Below are 21,413 nucleotides of genomic sequence, written 5' to 3' on the forward strand. Positions count from 1 at the left end.
CATCATCTTGGTACCGGCATCTAAGACTGTTACAAAGATCTCAAACCATGCTCTCATTGGTAAGTTGGTCTCAACCAAAGCTCTTAACAAATATACTTTTCATTCTACTATACGTGCGGTTTGGAGTTTTGTACCTGGGCTCATCATCGAAGACCTTGGAACCAATACTTTCATTTTCACTTTTCCTTCCCCACTAGAAAAGAATAGAGTGTTTCACCAAAGACCTTGGAATTTTAAAGGATATCATATGGTGCTCAAAGATTGGCCTCCAAGTCTTAGTCTCCAGGAAATAGACCTTTCACACTCTGCTTTTTGGATCCATATCTATGGGCTACCCCTCGAAATGATCGCTGAAGATAACGCTGAGAAAATATGCTGAGTCCTAAGGCGTTTAATTGACATTGATCAATCTTATCTTCCCAACATGTGTGTAAGGCCTTTCTTAAGAATTACGATGGAGATTAACACAGATAAACCCCTTTATGAAGGATTCACTTTGCCTAGAATTAATAAAAGTCATGCTAAAATTAGCTTCAAATATGAGCGTTTATCCGAATTTTGCTACGGTTGTGGAAGATTGTGCCCTCTTCAACAGGCCTGCCCCATCTACATCAGTTCAGCTGAGGAGACATGGTTCTGTCATTGGATGAGAGCATACCTCTAAGAACTAAGGCGCATGGCGTGACCAGAGGAACCACCGAGAGAACAACCACAGTTCGTCCCACAGCTAGAACAAATCCCTCCCACTCTTCCATTGGTGAGAATCAGAGAAACGTCTGAAACCTCCATAAAGGTTCGTCCAAGAATTACCAAAGCAATAGGGAAGAATGTCCAGATAGGGCACCTCGAAAAAGGTAAAACAGTTATCATCAATTTGAAAAGGGCAACAAGAAAGAATTCTGCATCAAACAACTTTTTTCTGAAGTAACAAGCAGCAGTAAGGTAAACTTACAAGACACGGTTCACCATACCGAGAGTCAACCCTTAGAAGCAGGGATAAATGAACCATGCAATTCCATTTCACCTTCATGTGGCATCGATCAAAGCTTTCAGGAAAAATTAACTGTACCATTAATTGAAAGCAGTAAAACAATCGCCATCAATAAACATGTCTCATTTATCCCAACCATTTTGACACAAGACAAAAGATCCCCTTCCTTCCTAGTGTCCCCTTCAGGACCAACAGAGCCAATACAACAATCTGGTCTGCTGAAGCAAAGTCTCATCTGACCCCACCCATCATCAATGATACCTACCCCTTTTCGACCCAACCAAATGAACCAATTGAGCCCCTTTTAGATGGACCCAAGCCCACTTCATCTTTATTCAAACAAATCATCTCTCAACTCAAGACCAAGAATGGCCCATCAGACTACCCTAAGCCCAACCATAATCTTTCTCTCCTGGTCAGTCCCTCGGGCAAGGCTTGTAGTGCCTTTAACACATTTCAGTTGAGCCCTATCCAAACCTTCTCCCGAGCCTACCAGGCCCCCCATCAAGACACTCTCTCCCTGAAAGGGTTTTCCTCTACAATCCCTAAACAAGAAAAAGATGGCCTTTGCATTATCTTAGTGCAACCATACCTGTGGAAGAAACTGAAAGCGGAGAGGAAGGAACCGGAGCACATGTGATCGGGGCTGCGACAGAAACTTCTCGAGGTACTCCAGCAAAAATCAAGGCATCTCAAAAGGCTAAGAAGGAAAGGATGCAAAGAAAAAGTTTAAAGAATAGCTCCACCATAGTCTGATATGCACCATATCAGAACCAAGAATTGAAGGCCTCAGGTAACAAAGTTTAGACTCAAACTTTGAATCTCTTCCCCATGAATCCAAGAATTGAGGTGGCAGGGTCCTCACTGCCACCAAAGATTCCATGCGGCTACTAGCATGAAATTGCTGAGGTATTGTCCGACCTCATGCAATCAGATCCTTTAGGGCAATTATTAGGGTCCATAACCCTGAGGCTATTTTCCTTTCAGAAACTTTACTATCTACTAATAACATTGTTCGTATTGTTAATATGTTGAGTTTCTCTTATTTTGTGCAAGCCCCTCCTACTGGGAAATGAGGGGGGGGGGATTTTGCTCTTGGATTAGCCCGGCTTCAATGTAGACCTTGTAAATATCTCTAGTAATGTGATATCTATGTTGGTGTATTATGATCCTACCCACATATCGTGGCTCTTAAATCTGGTGTACTGCCCTGCTCTTTATAGTAAAAAGCAAAAATTTTGGGACCATCTTAGCAACATTACATATTCTTTCACTAGCCCTTCTCTAGCTATAAGAGACTTCAATTTAATCCACACTCAGTATGACAGGCTAGGAGGTAAATCGGTTGCTCAGTCATCAAATCCAAAAGGTCTTCACTTGTTCATGGATAGGTTTGGTCTTATTGATCTTGGATCCTTTGGTCCAATGTTTACTTGGACCAACAACAGTCATGGTCACAATTTGATAAAAGAAAGACTCGATAGAGGAATTGCAAACCTCCCTTGGCACTCTTTCCTCAAGCCTCTCTAACAACCCTTACTCGTGTCTCATCTGACCATACACCGATCCTCTTAGAAACTTCGAATAGGAAATTTTTTTTCCAAATCTTTCAAATTTGAATAATTCCGGATTAGAGACCCGTCCATCTTCAAGACCATAAAAGATGATTGAAACTCCAATTTCATTGGAACCCCATCTTTCATTCTTTCAAAAAAGCTCAAAGCAACAAAAAAAGCTCTTCGTGTATGGAATCTCAAAAGCTTTGGTCACATCCAAACTCAAATAAAAAAATTTGACCACTATCCTTTCCTCACTCCAGGACCAAGACTCATCACCTTCCTCTAGCACCTTGGAAGCCGACTTAAAGAAAACATCAATGAATTGCTCATAAGGGAAGAATCCTTTTGGAGGCAAAAATCCAGAGTGACTTAGCTTCCCTCCACTGATTTAAACACAAAATTCTTTCATGCTTCCACTTCAATCAGACGTAGATGCAACAATATTGAGTGCCTCAAAATATGTAGGAATCAATGGATGACAAATCACTCAATAATTATAGCCAAGATCCAAGACCACTTCCAAAACATCTTCACCTCTTCTCATCTTGTCTCCCCTGTTCGATTTGAAAATCTATTTCCCATAAAGATTACTGATATTGAGAATGATTTTCTATGCAAAATTCCAATTGAAGAAGAAATTACTCTCATTGTGAAAAAACTTTTCATTTCAAAGGCTCCAGGACCTGATAGCTTTACGAGTCTTTTTTACAAAACTTTTTAGGAAGTCATCAAAACTGACTTGATTGATGTTGTTAAGAGCTTCTTAAAGAACTCAACCACACCAACCTGGTCTTAATTTCAAAAGTTGACAATCCAAATGAAGTAAATCAATTCAGACATATTAGCCTCTCAAATGTTTGCTAGAAAATAATAGCAAAATTCCTTACTAATAGGTTCAAATCCATTCTCCCAAATATCATCTCCCCTTATCAATCCATTTTCATTCCTAGACGACTCATCCAAGAAAACGTCATCCTGGCCCAAGAAGTTTTTCACCAAATGGAAAAAAGAAGTGGCAGAGTAGGCCAAATGGCCATTAAAATTGACATAACAAATGCCTTTGATTCTATGGAATGATCATTCCTCCTTTTTGTTTTTCATCAAACCAGTTTTAGATAGGGGTGTAACCGGTCCGGTTCGGTCCGGTTTTGGATAAAATCTAGGACCGAACCGGTATGTACCAGTTTTGTATTTTTCAAAACTGATTACGCCCCGGTTACCCTCCTAAACCGGTACCTCCGGTTTTACTGATTTTCGGTCCGGTTTTTTCCTTTTTTTTTAAATGTAAAAAATATATAATAAAGTATTATTTCTTATGATAAAATGTTATTAATAATTTAATATATATATTATGTTTAAAGCATATGATCAATTAAATTTTCATCTTAAAGATTAAACTTTTATTTTATAAATTATAATAACATTATCTTATATATAATTATATTAATAACATATGATCAAACAAATTACAAATGTTCATATTTAAAATTAACATTTTATGTTATAATTTATAAATTATAATATGAAATTATTTCATATATGATATATAATTATATATAAAAAATTTTAATATATAATTATATATTATATATAAAACTTATATATATAAATATTTTGTATAATATATAAAATTAATTTATATATATATATTTTTTTCAACCGGTCCGGTTCGGTTCGGTCCGGTCTCGGAAACTACGAAACCGAAACCGGACCGGATTCGGTCGGGTTTCATAATATAGGAATCGGTTCAGGACCGGACCGGTTCAAAACCGGACAAACTGGTCCGATTCGGTCCGGTCCGGACCGGTTTTCCGGTTTCTCGGTTTAAATTTACACCCCTAGTTTTAGACAACAATGGATCAACGGATGTATCTTTACAGTGTCCTATTCAGCCATTATCAATGGTGCCTCATGGTTTCTTTCAGCCTTCCAGAGGTTTCAAGCAAGGAGACCTCTTATCTAATTTCCTTTTCATTTTTGGAACTGAAGTCATGTCTAAACTCATTAACAAAAAGGAAAATCTCAATTGCATAAAGGGCATAAAACTATCAAGAGGAAGGCCCTCCATCTCCCATATCCTTTTCGCTGATGATTTGTTTTTCTTTGGCTCGGCCACAACCCAAGCTGCTCAAGCTTTTACAGAATATCTAGAGCTCTATAACTCTTGGTCTGAACAATGCATCAATCAGATGAAATCTTCTCTCCATTTTAGTAAGAATATCACTCATGCCTCAATAAATGAAGTCAAAAACTCTTTCAATTTTAGAGTTTCACCTCCAAACTCAAAATATCTGGGTTTACCTCTCTCAAATGGAATAGATAAGAAAAAATTCCTCACTATAATAATGGAAAAGATACAAACCAAGTTTCAGGATTGGAAAACAAAAATTCTTTTTCAAGCAGCAAAAACTGTCCTTATCAGAATTGTTGTAAGTACAATTCCATCTTATGTCATGTCCACTTCCCTAATTCCAAAAACTATGGCAAAAAATTTGGATACCCTCTTCTAAAGATTTTGGTAGGGCTTTGAGGATTTTGAAAAAAAAAAAATTTACCCCAAAATCTTGGAAAACCATTTGCTTACCAAAGTCTATGGGAGGACTTGGTCTCAAACAAATGTTCACCTTCAACTCCACTCTTGTCACTAAACATGCTTAGTCTTTCCTCAATGGGTCTGCCAGTTTTTGGAAAGAAGTCATATCAAAGACATACTTAGGATCCAAATCTTTCCTATAAGTTCTCCCTAAGCCCTCTGATTCTTAGTTCTGGAAGAGTCTTCTTAAACAAAGAGAGTTTATGAGGTCTAGTGTTTGTTTTCAAATAAACAATGGCACATCCACTAAAGTCTGGACTGACCCCTGGATTCCTACCATCCCATCTTTCATGCCACATCCAAACCCAAATAATCCAGTCTTTGATCAAACCATGACAGTTTCCGAGCTCACTCTTGAAGAACCAAGGCGTTGGAACACATTACTTCTAAACACCATTTTCTCAGAAAATACATCAAGAAAAATTCAAAAAATCCCCTTGGCCAACCATAATTTCCACTTTATCCCTGATAAAATCAAATGTCTCATCATTCATCAGGTATTTTCTCTGCCAAATCAGCGTATGCAGCTCTTATTATTGAAAAATATTCCTCCACTCTCAATAATGCATGATTCCATCAATTGGAAAAGATTATGGAAACTAAAACTACAAGATAGATTAAAATTGCTTCTCTGGAAAATAAGCCATAACATACTCCCCACAAAACTCTGATCAACACTGTCATCCCTTTTGATGAGGATCAACTTAGCTGTCCTTTGTGTAAAACTGCACCAAAAGACCTCTCACATCTGTTCCTCAATTGCATTTATTCTAGAATAATGTGGAGGCATTCAAATTGGCATATTGACACCACCCTCTTTGCAAGTCAACCAATCTCCAATTGGATCAAAAACATTCTCAACCCATCAAAGATCCTCAAAATCCCTGAGGAAGAGCACAAATCCTTTCAAATTTTTGCCACCATTGCCATGGATAACCTTTAGTTCATTAGAAACAAACTGGAACATAACCAGATGATACCTTCCCCTCTGTTTTTGTTGAGTCTGTCCACAAAACTTTTCAACAGCATTCAAGAGCATGGTCTATGAAAAGCAAGCAGATAGGTGAAAATGAAGAAAGACACCCAGTTGGTCATCACCTCATTACGATAAAAAAATAGAGTAGCATCCTAGCATCCATATGTCGAAAAGACACTGGAGAAATTTTATTTGCAAAAACTGATTTCATCAGTAGCGTAAGTCTGAATCTAGGAGAAGCAACAATAGCCTTAATGGCCATTAAAGAAGCGGAAAGACTGTGTCTAGAAAAAATAACTCTCAAAGGGGACTCAAACATAACTATTCAAACAATTTCAAACTCCTCTCCCATCCTAGAATGAATCCTAAGCTCCATCATCAATGACATCAAACCCCATTTAAATTCATTCAAGGAATGGATAGTGAGAAAAATCCATCGATCTCAAAATTGATATGCGTATAATCTGGCACATTGGGCAGTGGCAGCGCAAGCCTTTGGTATCATCTCTTTAATCCAAATTCATCAATCTTTGTTGCAATTCTATAGTGGAAAACATCCACCTTCTATATCTGTATAACTACTATATACTTCTAAACTTTGTATTTATTGGCTATGGTTTAATATATATCAATATCAACTTGCAAAAAAACAAAAAAAAACCTGCATATGGGGAACGTACTTGCACAGAAATCCCCGGCCACTACTAGAGATGTTCGGTGTGCAGGAATCCCATATGTGAACGACGTGAATAAAAAAGAGACAAAAAGGCAAAAAAATGTCGGTGTTTTAATCATGGGCCGGAGGACGAACAAAAGCATACACATCATGGATTTTCCTCCAAAAGCTACTACTGTGTACGTAGCAGAATCTACCAAAATATATACAACACGTATAGTTTTTTCATGCTAAGATATGATCTATACATTAATAGTTTGACTCTTTTTGAAAATCAATTAAATAGTTGAAGTTTTTTAAAATAATTAATTAAGTTTTGTTATGCTAAAATATCTATACATTAATAATGTTCAATTATTTCCTTAAGAGGATCTTTGTACTCTTTATAGAAAGTGTCAATTGTGATTTTCATATAAAATTGAAGAGTAAATTTTTTTTTTAATCTTAATTTTTGTCATCTTCAGTTATATTTGATGAGGTATCATATTTTAAATAGTTATTTTATTCTCAAGCCGGTGTGTGGAGTACACAATCCACGTTACTTAAATGATAAGATTTGATTTGTAAGATTCAAGTTTTAAAATATATATATATATATTTTTAAATTAAATTATATCAACACTTTACTATATATATTCTATACAATAATATAATTTTTCTATTTTAACTAGGTGTCACTTAATTAATTAATAAAAAAATTACTTAAAATATGATATATGATTGCTATATATAATTAAAAATAATAAAATTTAAAATAGTCACGTCAATTCATCCAGAGTTGTTACGAGGTTATATATCGTTAAAGAAATAATCTTCGCATCAGCCAACTGTTGGTAGCGGCCATAACAAACCTGACGTGTGGACCAGGTTCACTAAATGCACTGAACCGGTTTCACTAAACGCATGTCTTTCAGCCCTTAGTCTTCTTCGATCTCCTCCTCCGATTTTTCTCCCGAGCCCATCAATTCCCCCTCCCGAACCTCCTCCATCTTCTTCGATCTCAGCTCTTGAAGCCAAGCACAACCACCGACCTCAGCCCTCCCCACCACTACCTCAGCCCTCCCGAGGAGATTAGTCTCCAAGCCCTCGGTCCCTAAGTCCACCAATGTGAAGCCCTGATCAATCCATTCGACAGAAGTCGCCCTTAGTTCACAGACTCGAAGCCACCCTCAGTCCACTTACGCGATGTCGTAGAATGCCGTTGGGAAGAGGAAGCTGACATGGGTCCTAGCGAGGGAGGAGGATGGGCGCAGGATATGAGTCAAAATTCAAATGACTTTTAGAAATGTAAAATCTCACGATGCAAAACGTGCATTTTGTTTTAAAAAAAAAAATTTAAAGCCACATGATGAGGTGTGCAACGGATGAGCTGCGATTGCTGATCCCTAGTTGAAGAAACAGGAACATCCCAGAATGTCTACTTTAGTCACGCACACAAACACCAGGAACATCTATATAATACTAATAGACTACTCTAAACAAAAGAAGCACGAGGCATAATTATGGCCTTTTTTAAGGAGATTTTGCAGGAACAGAGGAGCAGTACGTACCAAGATTTGGGAAGACGTTTTCAGGATCTGTCTGACACATTAGCCAAGTATGGAAAACCATTCTTCAACTGTCCATTGAATGGTCTATAATTTTATGCTCTTTCAGTTTTCACCAACTTTCGCAATCTTCCCAGTATCCACGTACGCTCATGAATACTACAGTATCTATATCATGTAATGAAGATGACGCCATGAAATATGCCACACTTCATTCTTTCTCGTGATTCACTCGATCGGCCTCTTTTTTCCTTTTTCTTTTACAGAATCATATCTGTTCTTATAAGATCTTCTTTAGCTGTACATGAGCGATTTCAAGGGTGTTCTAGAAATGCATGCCAACATATACATATATATGTAGTACTCTGTGTATGCTAATTTTGTTCTTATTCCTTGGTGAAAACTTTCACTAGCAGTAGTAAGCCATTCAACACAAAAAGCACCGCCCACTTTGAGCCACGCACTCGACCATCACCAAGTAGGTAGCTAGCTAGCTAGGTAAGTCCCTCGTCAATGTCATGAATTATGACCCTCCACTATCTGCAGTTCCCAATTACATTACCCTCTAATTGTTACTATTTTTCACCACCACATATATATTTGAGGATTTCACGTGAAAGCCAGAGAGAGATAGAGGCCGATTGGAATCCTAAAAGTTTGTCTGATTAGGGTTTTTTTATTCCTTTAAACATCTTGTCATGATGATAGCTGTGACAATCCGAGAATGCAACAAGCAGCTGGAGATCAACAACAGCTTCATATGTAATTTACACCATATATATTTACCTGAATTTCATAGTCGATCTCAGAGTTTAGAATAGCTGAAGTGCTTTTTCCCCGGCAGGGAGATGATGGCAAAGATTTCTCAACTGCTTGGCATGGCCTTGGAAAGGTCTCCTTGATGGGGTACACATGCACACTACTGACAGCTCAATATAGAGCAGTACTACTGCACTGTATTTCAATCAATAACGTATCAAGTTGTTGCCAAGATCAACGTCAAGCTTTATGTTCTGTAAACCCTTAATGATAAGGTTTTTCCTTTCAATTTGGCCTTTGAATAGAATAAACAAAGGTTCCTATAATATATATAACATGCAAAATTCACTCATGCTTGGGCAGTCTTACCTGTCATGATTACTATATATATCCTTCTCATCATATATATGATACAACAGCACCGATATAATTGAAGTCTTCCAAATCGTGAGAAGTATTACCATCTCAAATAAATATTATAAAATTAAATTTAAATTTCATATGATACGTTGAATTTAGTTTATAATAAAAATAAGTTTATGATATAACATATTTAATAAAAATAAGTTTATAATATAACGTAGTTACTTTAATTTATACATTTATTTTTATCTCTTTTAAATCATTTATCTCACGTAGAACAATGAGATAAGAGTCACTTCAAAATTGAGAAAGTTCCCAACCTAATTAGTGGGCTTTGAAACCCAACCCACCCTAGTCCAGGCTAGGACAAACAAAAAGGGCCCGTTTCACGGCAATCCAAAAGCATCGCCATTGCAGCTGTGCCAAACCACAAGTGATCAGAAAAATAATGAAATATGCATTTTTTAAAACATTTTTTATTTTTCATTATTGTTCAAAGATTATTTCTCAATAATAGTCAATATATGTTTTTAAATATTTTTTATTTTTTGAGTTTTTTTTTAATTTTTTGTTTCTCTTCCTTTTTTTTTTTAGAATAATTATTTCTATAAAAAGTATTTATGCATTTTTATATAAACAGAGGAAAATACCGATTTCAACAAGTTAATGTTTATTCTTTTTGAGTATTGATATTGGAATATTCGAAACTTACCACTCAGATCTTCTTAATGTGATGTCATCACGTAGTATCAAGTGATTTGTTAAAAACAAAAAAAATGTAAAAAAAAATATTCAAACAAATTCGAAAATATAAAAATATGAATATTAAAAGTCTAAGTTTCCTCTTTACGTTTGTATTTTTTAATTTTTTTTTAATAAATTATATGATATCGTTAAGAGGACAGTCTGAAATAGTACTATTCTTTTTTTCTTTTCTTTTTTTATATATTATTTAGTCTTTTACGTTTATTTTTGAACTTCGAAAGTATATAATGTCCTGTAATAATATTTTTCCGCAAAAATCTCTCTTTCTTCCCTGAGGAAAAGAAAACCCTCACGAAACAGTGAAGGTTTCTTTAATGGCGAGACCTAATCAAGAAGCCATCGATACCTTTATGAGCATCACCGGCGCATCCGAAGTCATCGCCGCTCAAAAACTCGAGGTAACTTTCCTTCTGCTCAGTAAACACCGATCAAATTTGGGATGGGTTTCTTGGACAACTCTTTTTTTTTTCTTTTTTTGTATAGATAATTTACAGGCTTCAAATTATTGCTCAATTTTGCGTTTTCTAAATGTTGAAAAATTCGCTAATGTTGAAGTTTGTCTTTGATTAGGGGTTCTCTTCGTTGCGTATTCAGTTTGGTAGTTCGTTGCTATTTGAGTCTTGATCATTTGATTGATATTTTTTGTGTGTATGGCTTATTGGGCTTGGTGTTTTTTTGGATGGTATTCAGTTTTAATTTATGATGATTGACCTGAGGTAATTAGGTCAATTTAGAGGGTGGAAATAAACAATTTTTTTCTGTAAATTATTGTTATTCGATTGACGTAGATGTCATTCATGAATTTCCTTCCAATAGATATTATACATTTTAGTTTTATATGGATTGGGATTGGAAATATCATACGGTCAAGGATAGATAAGCTATTGGATCTTTTGTGACAAATGGATTTTGTGGGTAGATAAACTATTGGGTTTTGTATGGTACATGATTTTTCCACACATATCGAGGATTATATATGTTGGGAATAGCAATCAAAGCATTGCACTTAAAAAGTATTGAACATGTTATACTCAGTAAGATAATGGAGTATAAGTGGGGCATATCTCTCTAGCTATTTTCTGTGCTTTAACAAGAGTCGATGCTTGAAAGGGAGTCCCACCGCCTGTGATGAAATTTTTAAGACATACCCCTCAGGCAAATGGACTAATGAGCTTGTAACAGTAGTAGTTTTGATCTACTTGATTTATGATGCTTTAAGAAGGTTTACTTTATATATTATAGAACCAAGTGCCTGACCAACTTTGAGAGTTGCAGTGAACTTAGGTTTTTAGTTTTTACATTTCTATTCACCTGTTATCTTGCTTGCAATCAGGAGTGTGGCGGGGATCTAAATGAAGCTGTGAATGCACATTTTAGTGAAGGAGATAGAAACACATCTGCAAAGTATGGTATTTGCTATTTATCTCTTATTTATCCTTGAAAAGTATTTTTGATTCCCCTATAAATTGACTTTTTATTCCCCCAAATTTTCATACTTCCTTCTTTATTGTTATTATCTTACTTATTTCTTTCATGTTCAGCATGCACACGACCTATGCTGCTGCTCTACAAGATGATTCCATGGATATTGATCAAGTGGAACCCCGGGCACCTCCTTTATCACTTCTAGCTACAGATAGAAATACGAGTCCATTTTCTCCTCTTGGTCCAAACTTTAGTGGAAGTTTTTTGGAGAGTAGTTCTGATTTTACGAGCTCCACACCCTTTGTGACACATCCAAAAGAAGTTAGGGAAGTTCCCCTAGATGTAAAGGATAGCAATCAGCCATCTGGTTGGTCTGGCCAAGCTCCTATTATTGGGGATGTCACTGAATCTATGCATGCACACGGCTCGGATACTCATGGGAGTGTTCCAATTGATGAAGATGTTGATCAGAACATTTCAGCTGCTGCAACTGCTCAGGCTATAGTGCATGATGGAGAAGATCATATTTTGGGTGATCATTCTCACGACAGGAACATTAGACCCAATGCTTCTGGATTTGAGAGGTTGCCTGATGATAGCGATGACATAGAAGAAGAAATGATTCTAGCTGCTATTGAGGCTTCAAAGCGGGAGGTTGAGGGGGCACACAATGTATGTGACGCTAACCTTCAATGCCTGCAAGCATGTCCACCAAGTTCTCTGTAGGTACTAAATGCATGCCTATCTTGACGCAGGACTTAGCTGACCTGGAGCCTCAGCAAAGGCAATCTCACTCAGATGATGCTGAACTTGCACATGCAGTTTCATTGTCCCTGAAGGTCTGTTATTTTACACTCTGCACATATGTGTCTTCAAATTTAAAATGGAATCTGGGTCCCATTTAACGTAAAATAAATTCAGACGGCAGAGCAAGAGAAAGTATTGCGTGAGCGAGGGGAAAGTGCTGGAGCATCAAATGTTGGAGATTCTGAGCCAGCTGAGGGGGAGCCAGGAAAGTTAGCTGCATCAAATGTGAGGTACATCCGTACATGTCTTTTCCTGCATGGTTTCTTGTTATGGCTACGCCTGTGCCTTGTCTTGTACCTGCCACAAGGGTCGTGGTCATAGAATTCTTAATTCCTGATATGTGATTTCTACTGTTGGGATGAGGAAAGATGATGAGGGTATTGTGATCAATCTAGGTTGGAGCCTCGAAGCTCATCCATCCAAGAGAAAGCTGAAGATGTGGAGGAGCAGCCTCTTGCCAGGCATAGGTCCCAACATATGCCTTCTGGCTCTGTGGACTCTGCCAAAGATGTTTTAATAGTTGAGGATAGCTCACCATCAAGTCCTGTATGGCATGGTATGGGTAATCATCCACAGAACAATGGAAATGCCTTCCAATCTGATGAGGTAAGTTATGAAACATTAGTTCCCGTTATTAAATCTTGATGCAAATTCCTTGTGGCAGTTTATCGTCAATAGCTTGTCAAGTATTCTCCACCTTTTTTTTTTTTTCGCTTTTTAATTTCTTTTTCCCGAAATTGTAGTGGGGAGGGATTTCTTCTGTGGAGCACGATGAAGCTGTCATGCTGGAGGCTGCAATGTTTGGTGGAATTCCTGAAGGGCCTGGATATCGTTCTGCCTATGCACCTCATCATTTCATGCAAGCTGGGGGTCATTATCCCCAGTGGCCACAACGCCCTCCATCACCCTCACTGGCCGCACAGCGCATGATTCGGGAACAACAGGTTCTGCTTTTGGTTTTGACCTTTCATAATGATTTAATACTTTAATTATCAAACATGATGTGATTTAACTTTCAGTGTTTCTATGATTTGTCTGACACTTGCAGGATGATGAATACCATGCGTCTTTGCTGGCTGACAAAGAAAAAGAATTAAAGGCCCTGGAGGAAGCCGAAGCTCATCGCTTAGAAGAGGAAGCGGCTAGAGAAAAAACTCGTGAAGAAGACAGACGAAAAGAGGAAGAATCTCGCAGGAAACTGGAGGAAGAACAGGTACTGTTAATTGATATTTGGTTGGCAGAGGTGTGCCACAACATGGATATGAGGTTCCCTTTGCAACTAGAAAAATCCAAAAATATAAATCCCTCTTCTTTCCCAGTTCTCGGTAGCTTTTAGATGCATCTGGTGCTCTTAGTTAGGGGGAGATCCAAACTACATGCATGCTTTTGCCATTGAATGCTGGAATGGTCAGTATCTTGTATGTTTGGCAAATGAAGCTTGAAACACAGCCATTTGTATTTGTTTTTCACTAATTTTTTTAATGACTTCTCTTTTTAATCTGCGATTTGAATAATTATACATTAGTATTGACTTGATTTTTGAAATTAATTATAAGTTTATAGATTACAAGTTCTCATTTCATATAAGAAGTGATTGCACTTGGAAACAGAAACTTTTGATAAGTTGGAAAGTTTTATCATTTCTGCTCAAGTTATGGTTTGGAGCTAAAAACCTTGTTTCAAAATTCTTGTGAATTTCGGAATTTGATTAGAAGAATGATGGCAAGATGGTATTTACTACGTGATCTGAAATGAGCTTCAATACTCTTTTAACATTTTTCTTCCAGGTGGTTTTTTCTTCATTATTATGCTCTCAATTATCTCCTCATAATTGGATATACGATGCATACCCTGCTTGTTTTACATCATTGCATCCCACCTAATTTTTTTTTTTTTTTACGTGACAGAAATTATACCTTAATATTGGTTTATGCCGCTTACTGGACAAGACAGACATGAAATGAATATTTTTTTTGAAGTTGTTAACTGCCACGATCTTTATGATTTCTTACTGCCAGGAATTGGAGAGACAACTGGCTGCAAAAGAAGCTTCTCTTCCAGAGGAACCAGGATCGGATGATGAAAATGCTGTAACCCTTCTGGTACGGATGCCGGATGGTATCCGCCGTGGGCGCCGATTTCTTAAGTCTGACAAGCTACAGGTATGCATATGCTATTTGGAGGAATGATTGTTTTGCTTCATCACTTGGGTCGTTGCTAAACATGCATTCTTATTTGCCTTGCAGTTTCTTTTTGACTTCATAGATATTGGTAAAGGGGTCAAACCTGGCACTTACAGATTGGTAAGTACACTGTTATTTTCTATAGCTTCTGACTTCTGCGAGTAAGCCCTATGCTCATACTGACTACACCTTAAAAGCATATAAGGTTATGTTCCTGAAATGAGAAAACGAAATCCACAATAACTTGTTTATGCAAGCTAGATCTTTCAGAAATTGAACTAAAATTATAGTGTACCTGTTCTAATTGCGTTGAGGGTACAGGTGAGGCCATACCCTAGGCGGGCTTTCAGTGATGAGGAGAGTGCTTTGACACTGAATGAACTCGGGCTGACCAGCAAACAAGAAGCTTTGTATCTGGAGTCGATTTAGCCCCAAAATGTAGAAAATTAATCACATGAATATTATTTAGTTTATAAAAATATGTAGAAGATGCATGAAATATGGGATTCCATTTTGGTTTGGTGCTGGGGTGAGATACATTGAATTTGGGGAGATGAACAACAATTATTCTTGATCATACAGGTCAGAAGAACAAACCTTGTCAGTATTTTTTTTTTTGTTTTTCACGATCCCTTGCAACTCATCTCATTTTATTTCATATAATCATTATAATTTTCTTAAATTTTTACACAAAATAAAATAAATAATTTAATTTTTTAAAATTTTAAAATAAAAATAATATTAAAAAATATATTTTATTAATATTTTATTTAATTTTTAATTTTAATTTCAATTTATCTATTGTAAAAATAGACGAAGCCTTAGTTGATGGGTCTATCATGGCGAATATGATGCCTGGCAGTGTTACGGTGTGGTTTTGTGACCCATCATCACGACTTCTTCAGATCTTGGAGAAAGAACTGGAAAAAAGATAAAAATAAAAAATAAAAAAATAAAGATCAATTTTGATTTATGTTATAAATTGAGGATAAAAATGAAAAGGAATATGTTTTTTTTCCTAAAAAAAACCCGAATGTGATTGTGCAGTGCTTTGTTAAATGAAAAGCTGGTACATTTGCTCTATTTAACCGTCCGTAGTGAATGCGTAGTGCTATCTCTGTCCAGTCATCATGGCAATTTTCAAGCACCTGTGGGCCCCGTCTACTTGGACTACAAATTTTCTTTGTCAAATAACGTTGCCTAATGGCTAGTCTACGACTTAGGCTGTCCTCAGGTACCGAAGGCGAAGGAATTGGATTCTGGATAGGTAATACGACATAATTTACAGATAATCTAGTAAGAAATAAGAATGCAACAAAAATTATATTTATTTTTTTTCAAATTAGTACAGTACTAAATATAAAATTTATTAGTAATTTAAAAAAGTTAAAATTCTCATTAATGTAAAATATATTTGTATTTTATTTTATTTTTATTAATTACTAATGTGATCCCATAATAAGTTTACAAAAAGAAAAAAATTACTTGTGAACCTGTTTTTTAAAACATCCCACACTTTGGTATAGTGGATCTTATAAATAATAAAAAACATTATTATTATTTTGACTTATCCATAATAAACAGTTTTTTCACCTATCAAACTTACAAAACAGTGACATAAATGCTTAAAAGTAATGTTGTATATAATTTTAAGGTAGGTATATTATTAAAATGAAAATGAATTTTAGATCTTTTTATTAAAAATAATTAATAAAATTTACGCACGCATATAGTTAAGTTTATATACTTGATTAGGCGGTTTGTTGTCTGTATAATGTGTCCCTTAAAAAAACCGTCCTAGTCGAGAAAACAAAAGTACTACTACATAGCAAAATGATGATAATGTAGCCCAACGGTCAAGTTAATGGACAGCAGACAGGCACGTGCGGGCTTCGTGGCATGACTGACACCAGACAACCTCCCCAGGCCCAAACACCCACCCCAGCCTCCAACATTTATTTTACCCCAATGTCGAATATATAATCCCGAACACATTATCTCCGTACGTTAACCCCTCCCAACGGTTATATTTCACCGACACCTTCCAACGGTCATATAGACTACCACCCTTCACCGTCGGATCTCTATCCAACGGTTACAATACCGTGTGTCCGCCGACATCCTTTTCACGCAGCCATACATTTTTTTCCTCAACGTTGCTGGTAAATCAAATCAGTCGTAAGAGTCAGGGGAAAAGGGAGAAAAAAGCCACGAGAGAGACGGCCATGAGAGTGGTGGTGGTGTAGCAGTATAGTATTATAGTATAGTATAGTTTAGTTGTAGATTAAATGTTAGTAGAAGAAATTTACCTCGTTCTATGAAAGCTCGAGTCTCTTATGGTGTATGGTTTTCTTTTTCGGTAGTGAGCGCTGAGAAGAAGTATTTGTCTTTGTAGATACATTTTCAATGCTTGTTTGAGGGGTTCTCGAAGCGCCGGCTTTTCTGGGTTTTGCTTCTGATTCAGTTTCAGCTATGGTGGAGTTCTTCATGGATTTTTCAAATGCTGGTCGGGGTCTCAAAATCTCTCACTATCTCATCCATCAATTTGTGCAAGTATGTTTCCGCATTTCCTTTCGTGGAGTGAGTTCCAATGAGAAGCAACAGCATATTCTTTTCCAATGAGTTTTCTCTGAACATTACGGAATCCGATGATCGTTTTCTGGTAGTTCGCTAAATTAGTTATCAACTCTTTCATTCTTTTTGGGGGTAGGTTTTGCATATATATTCTGCTATTTATTGCATACTCATATATCTCTAGCTCATATATATAGGAACACTAAATTTGTGAAAATTTTTGTTATTCATCGGATTCCTATATACAACTTTTTTGGTTTCTAAAAAATTCACACACACTCACAGTTTTTCTCTCCGGATTTCTCTTTTCAAACATACATTCAGAGTTCATACAAATCCATATAATTCATACAGAAAAAGCATACGTTCCATACTTCAAAAGAGTTTATAGAAACAAAAAGAGATAGGGGGGGAGAAAGAACAAAACAGGTGAGTGAACTGAAGTTAAGAAAACCAAGAAAGAAAATAGGAAGGTTATAGAGGATGTTGGCTGGGTGTTCTAGTTCTACATTGCTGTCACCAAGACATAGATTGAGCGAAGCACCTGCACAGTTGCAAGCCTGCCATTTCCAGCTGCCTTCAATGAGCACACAGAGATTGGACTTACCATGTAGTTTCTCCCGCAAAGACACCTCGCGCTCGCAGCCCATTAGGCCAGTTGGCCTTTCGGTGGAGAAGCAAATTGAATCGAAGACTAGCAGCTGTTCTCTTAAGCAGAGTGTCCGACTTCCACCTTTAGCGACAAGCACTCAGAAGACAAGTGCTCAGACGACATTTATCGAAGCGAAGAGAGAGATCAAAGGTGAGTTTTGGGAGCAAGGAAAGAGCTTGAAGAGGTTAGCGGAGCAGGGCTCTGTTGATGATTCATGCATTAGTAAAGCCAAGAGGAAAAAGGGCGGCGGTGATAATGGGAAACCCGATGACATTCTGGGAAGTGGACGTGATAGTTTGAGTTTAGGCCAACTGGGTGCTGGGAACTTTTGGTTTCAGCCCAGTATCGAGGCGTCTCGCTCAGTTCCTGGGATCACGGGCCTTAACCCTCCCCGAGTTCCGTTCTCTCTGACGACATGTTCAGGGGACGACGAAAGGAACTGTTACGTGCCCGGTGAAGTGATTTCACCACCTTTGCCATTGTCGAACAATCCATGGGTGGGATCCGTGGTGACTGAGATCACAGACCTTGGCGAGAAGGACGGTGAGACCAGCTACAGGCTGGTGAAGGAGGCCTCGGGATCAAGTACTTCATCAGATAGCCAAAGCTTGGGCCATAGGCTAAATGAGAATGTCTCGGAACAAGAAGTGGGAAATGGGTCTAGGAATCCTTATTCCCATGAGGAGAATGAAGTCGAGGGTAGGGAGGAGGACAACCAAGGGGAGCATCAAGGGTTTGAGCTTGTCAGCTTACTTACAGCATGTGTTGAAGCGATTGGATTCCGGAATATCGCTGTGATCAATCATTTTATAGCTAAGTTGGGTGAGATTGCTTCGCCCAAAGGAAGCCCTATTAGCCGTCTATCTGCATACTACACTGAAGCTTTGGCCATACGAGTCACAAGGCTTTGGCCTCATATTTTTCATATTACCACTCCTCGGGAGCTTGATCGGGCGGATGAAGACTCTAGCACTACACTGAGGCTTTTGAACCAGGTGAGCCCAATTCCAAAGTTTCTTCATTTTACATCAAATGAGATATTATTGAGAGCTTTTGAAGGGAAAGACAGGGTTCACATTATAGATTTCGACATCAAGCAAGGGCTTCAGTGGCCGAGTTTGTTCCAGAGTTTAGCTTCTAGGACTAATCCTCCAACCCATGTTAGAATCACAGGTATTGGTGAGTCCAAGCAAGAACTGAATGAAACGGGGGATAGGCTTGCCGGATTCGCTGAGGCATTGAATCTACCTTTCGAATTTCATCCAGTGGTGGACAGGTTGGAAGATGTGAGGCTGTGGATGCTTCATGTGAAGGAGCAAGAGTGTGTGGCCGTGAATTGTATTTTTCAAATGCACAAGACTCTTTACGATGGGAATGGAGGAGCACTAAGGGATTTTTTGGGACTTATCCGAAGCACAAACCCCAAAGTTGTCATTATGGCAGAGCAAGAGGCTGAACACAACGACCCCAGGTTGGAAACAAGAGCTTCCAACTCACTAAAACACTACTCTGCCATATTTGACTCTATTGATTATAGTCTTCCCTTGGACAGCTCGGTCAGGCTAAAGATAGAGGAGATGTTTGCACGCGAAATTAAGAACATTATTGCTTGTGAGGGAAGGGACAGGCATGAAAGGCACGAAAGTTTTGAGAAGTGGAGGAAGTTGATAGAGCAAGGAGGATTCCGATGCATGGGAATAAACGAGAGGGAAATGCTTCAGAGCCAATTGTTGTTAAAAATGTACTCCTGTGAGAACTTCAGCGTTAAGAAGCAAGGGCAAGATGGAGCGGCGCTTACTTTAAGTTGGCTAGATCAACCTCTTTACACAATCTCGGCATGGGCACCCCTTGATGTTGTAGGCTGTTCGTCCTCTTATTCTCAGCCAAGTTGATTGCTTCGGGTTTTGGTTTCTTATGCATTCTACTAGTCTTGCATACAGAAAAGGATACACAATTCTTTGTAGGTAGGAAAACTATTGTCATTCTTTCATTCTTTTGTTGCAGATAACATTGTCATTCAATAGTGTAAGAATTATTTGTAGTAATACAGTAGGGGGCGATACTGATTTCAGTGGTTGCAGTCCAGATTCCCTAGATTTCAGACACCAGTATTTTGAGTCAATTTGTGTTTATTCATTAATTCTTTATGTATGCTCAAATTCTTTGTAAGTCAGTCATTATAATTTATTATAGTCTCTGTTGGAGGGTCTCATAAACCATGTAGGACACTCGATTGTCATATATGAAATGATTTCATTGATTTGCAAGTTGCCAATTTCAATAATATCTGGCCTAGTACTGCTATCTATATATGTGTGGGAGTGAGTCATCACCGTGGAGATGGTTCTCACTTGTGTATATACTTTTTGTACTTAGATCACGTATCATGTACTGAAAAAGAGTATCCATCCTGGGTACTCTTTGAGTTTACATATCATATAAATTCACGTCAATTTATAAATATTTATAGAATTTTTTTTTTTATGGCTGTAACTCTCATCAAAGAGTAACCATAATAATACGGAAAGTAAAAGAGTACCCATCATGGGCTGCTGCTGGAATTACCAAATCAAGATTTATAATATGGGTGAGTTAGCAGTTATTGCAGTCGCACTCCAGGATTTGAGTTTCAGGTCTCTTCCATTTGCAAAGGTACCACGGATCTCAATCAGATAATATATTGATAACTCCAAATCCTAGTAATGGAGAGAGGAGATTACTTTTTAGAAATTAAACTAAACTCAACTCACCTCAACTCATTATTATAAATTTTTTTAATTTTAACACAAAATATAATAAATATTTCAATTTTTTTAAATCTCAAAATAATAATATTATTAAAAAATAATATTTTAATAATATTTTATTATTTCTACTTAACACAATTCAACATATAAATGCAGTCTAATTCTTTCTTTAGTAATTTAGGATGGAATGAGAAGTAGACATGTTGATAAATGATACTAGAGATGTGATGCTAGCTCTAGTTTCTGCACAGAATGGCACGAGTGTTTGATGACGGGAGTATTTACAGGGATCACTTCCAATTACGAATATGTCTTGGCTGTCCAGGGGCTGGCTGATCCAGGTTGTCACCGGATTATTATATTGTCCGAGATGAAAACACCAAGATCCTGGGAATTGATTTTCTCTTTATGTGTCGTTTTGTGTTCAGTAGTCAGCACAACAACTCAATTAATTTAATAGAAATAAAATTTAAAAAAAATAAAAAATAGGTTTTTTCTTTTTTCTTTTTTCTTGATCTTGGTTTCCTAATCCATCTGGAAAGACCTATGCTGACTCGATGGCACGTGTTCAAAGATGGCTAAAACCACGACTGGCATGTCGTGGTGCCGAGCCAGATCCACATGGAGGAGGCTGTACTTTTCTTAATCTAATAAAAAAAGACACGACCGGATCCATTTTTTTTTTTAATTTTATTTTAAGGAAACAACTCATTTTATCAATGATATAAAGTTATAACTGTAAATTATAAATATATAAAAAATTTAGATTATAAGTCAATTACGCATCATTTTTGGA

At 37.2% G+C, this 21,413-nt stretch overlaps 2 protein-coding genes across 4 annotated transcripts; both read left to right on the forward strand.

Moving 5' to 3' along the window:
- The first annotated feature begins 10,431 nt into the window (after positions 1 to 10,431).
- On the forward strand, positions 10,432 to 15,251 carry LOC121237542 (plant UBX domain-containing protein 8-like). 2 transcript variants are annotated; one of them, XM_041134327.1, is made up of 11 exons: positions 10,432 to 10,627; positions 11,563 to 11,633; positions 11,771 to 12,326; positions 12,410 to 12,493; positions 12,576 to 12,691; positions 12,857 to 13,067; positions 13,205 to 13,405; positions 13,510 to 13,674; positions 14,480 to 14,623; positions 14,708 to 14,764; positions 14,966 to 15,251. In XM_041134327.1, exons 1-11 carry the CDS (start codon positions 10,544 to 10,546, stop codon positions 15,071 to 15,073), a joined length of 1,797 nt encoding a protein of 598 aa, XP_040990261.1. In that variant the 5' UTR covers positions 10,432 to 10,543; the 3' UTR covers positions 15,074 to 15,251. The 2 variants fall into 2 exon arrangements, with proteins under 2 accessions (XP_040990261.1, XP_040990262.1); XM_041134328.1 differs by lacking the exon at positions 11,563 to 11,633 and having other exon boundaries at positions 10,492 to 10,627.
- A 1,442-nt stretch (positions 15,252 to 16,693) lies between these two features.
- On the forward strand, positions 16,694 to 20,130 carry LOC121237531 (scarecrow-like protein 28). Of its 2 annotated transcripts, XM_041134301.1 has the most exons (2): positions 16,694 to 19,341; positions 19,423 to 20,130. In XM_041134301.1, exons 1-2 carry the CDS (start codon positions 17,702 to 17,704, stop codon positions 19,760 to 19,762), a joined length of 1,980 nt encoding a protein of 659 aa, XP_040990235.1. In that variant the 5' UTR covers positions 16,694 to 17,701; the 3' UTR covers positions 19,763 to 20,130. The 2 variants fall into 2 exon arrangements, with proteins under 2 accessions (XP_040990235.1, XP_040990234.1); XM_041134300.1 differs by having other exon boundaries at positions 16,702 to 20,130.
- The last annotated feature ends 1,283 nt before the right edge of the window (positions 20,131 to 21,413 follow it).

Source organism: Juglans microcarpa x Juglans regia, chromosome 6S (genome assembly GCF_004785595.1).
Source record: "Juglans microcarpa x Juglans regia isolate MS1-56 chromosome 6S, Jm3101_v1.0, whole genome shotgun sequence".
Lineage (NCBI taxonomy): Eukaryota > Viridiplantae > Streptophyta > Magnoliopsida > Fagales > Juglandaceae > Juglans > Juglans microcarpa x Juglans regia.

Coding starts and splice junctions, on each gene's coding strand:
- LOC121237531 (XM_041134300.1), top strand. CDS start 17,702: ATGTTGGCTGGGTGTTCTAGTTCTACATTGCTGTCACCAAGACATAGA.
- LOC121237542 (XM_041134327.1), top strand. CDS start 10,544: ATGGCGAGACCTAATCAAGAAGCCATCGATACCTTTATGAGCATCACC. Junction 12,327..12,409: donor AGGTTGAGGGGGCACACAAT/GTATGTGACGCT, acceptor ATCTTGACGCAG/GACTTAGCTGACCTGGAGCC. Junction 13,406..13,509: donor GCATGATTCGGGAACAACAG/GTTCTGCTTTTG, acceptor TGACACTTGCAG/GATGATGAATACCATGCGTC.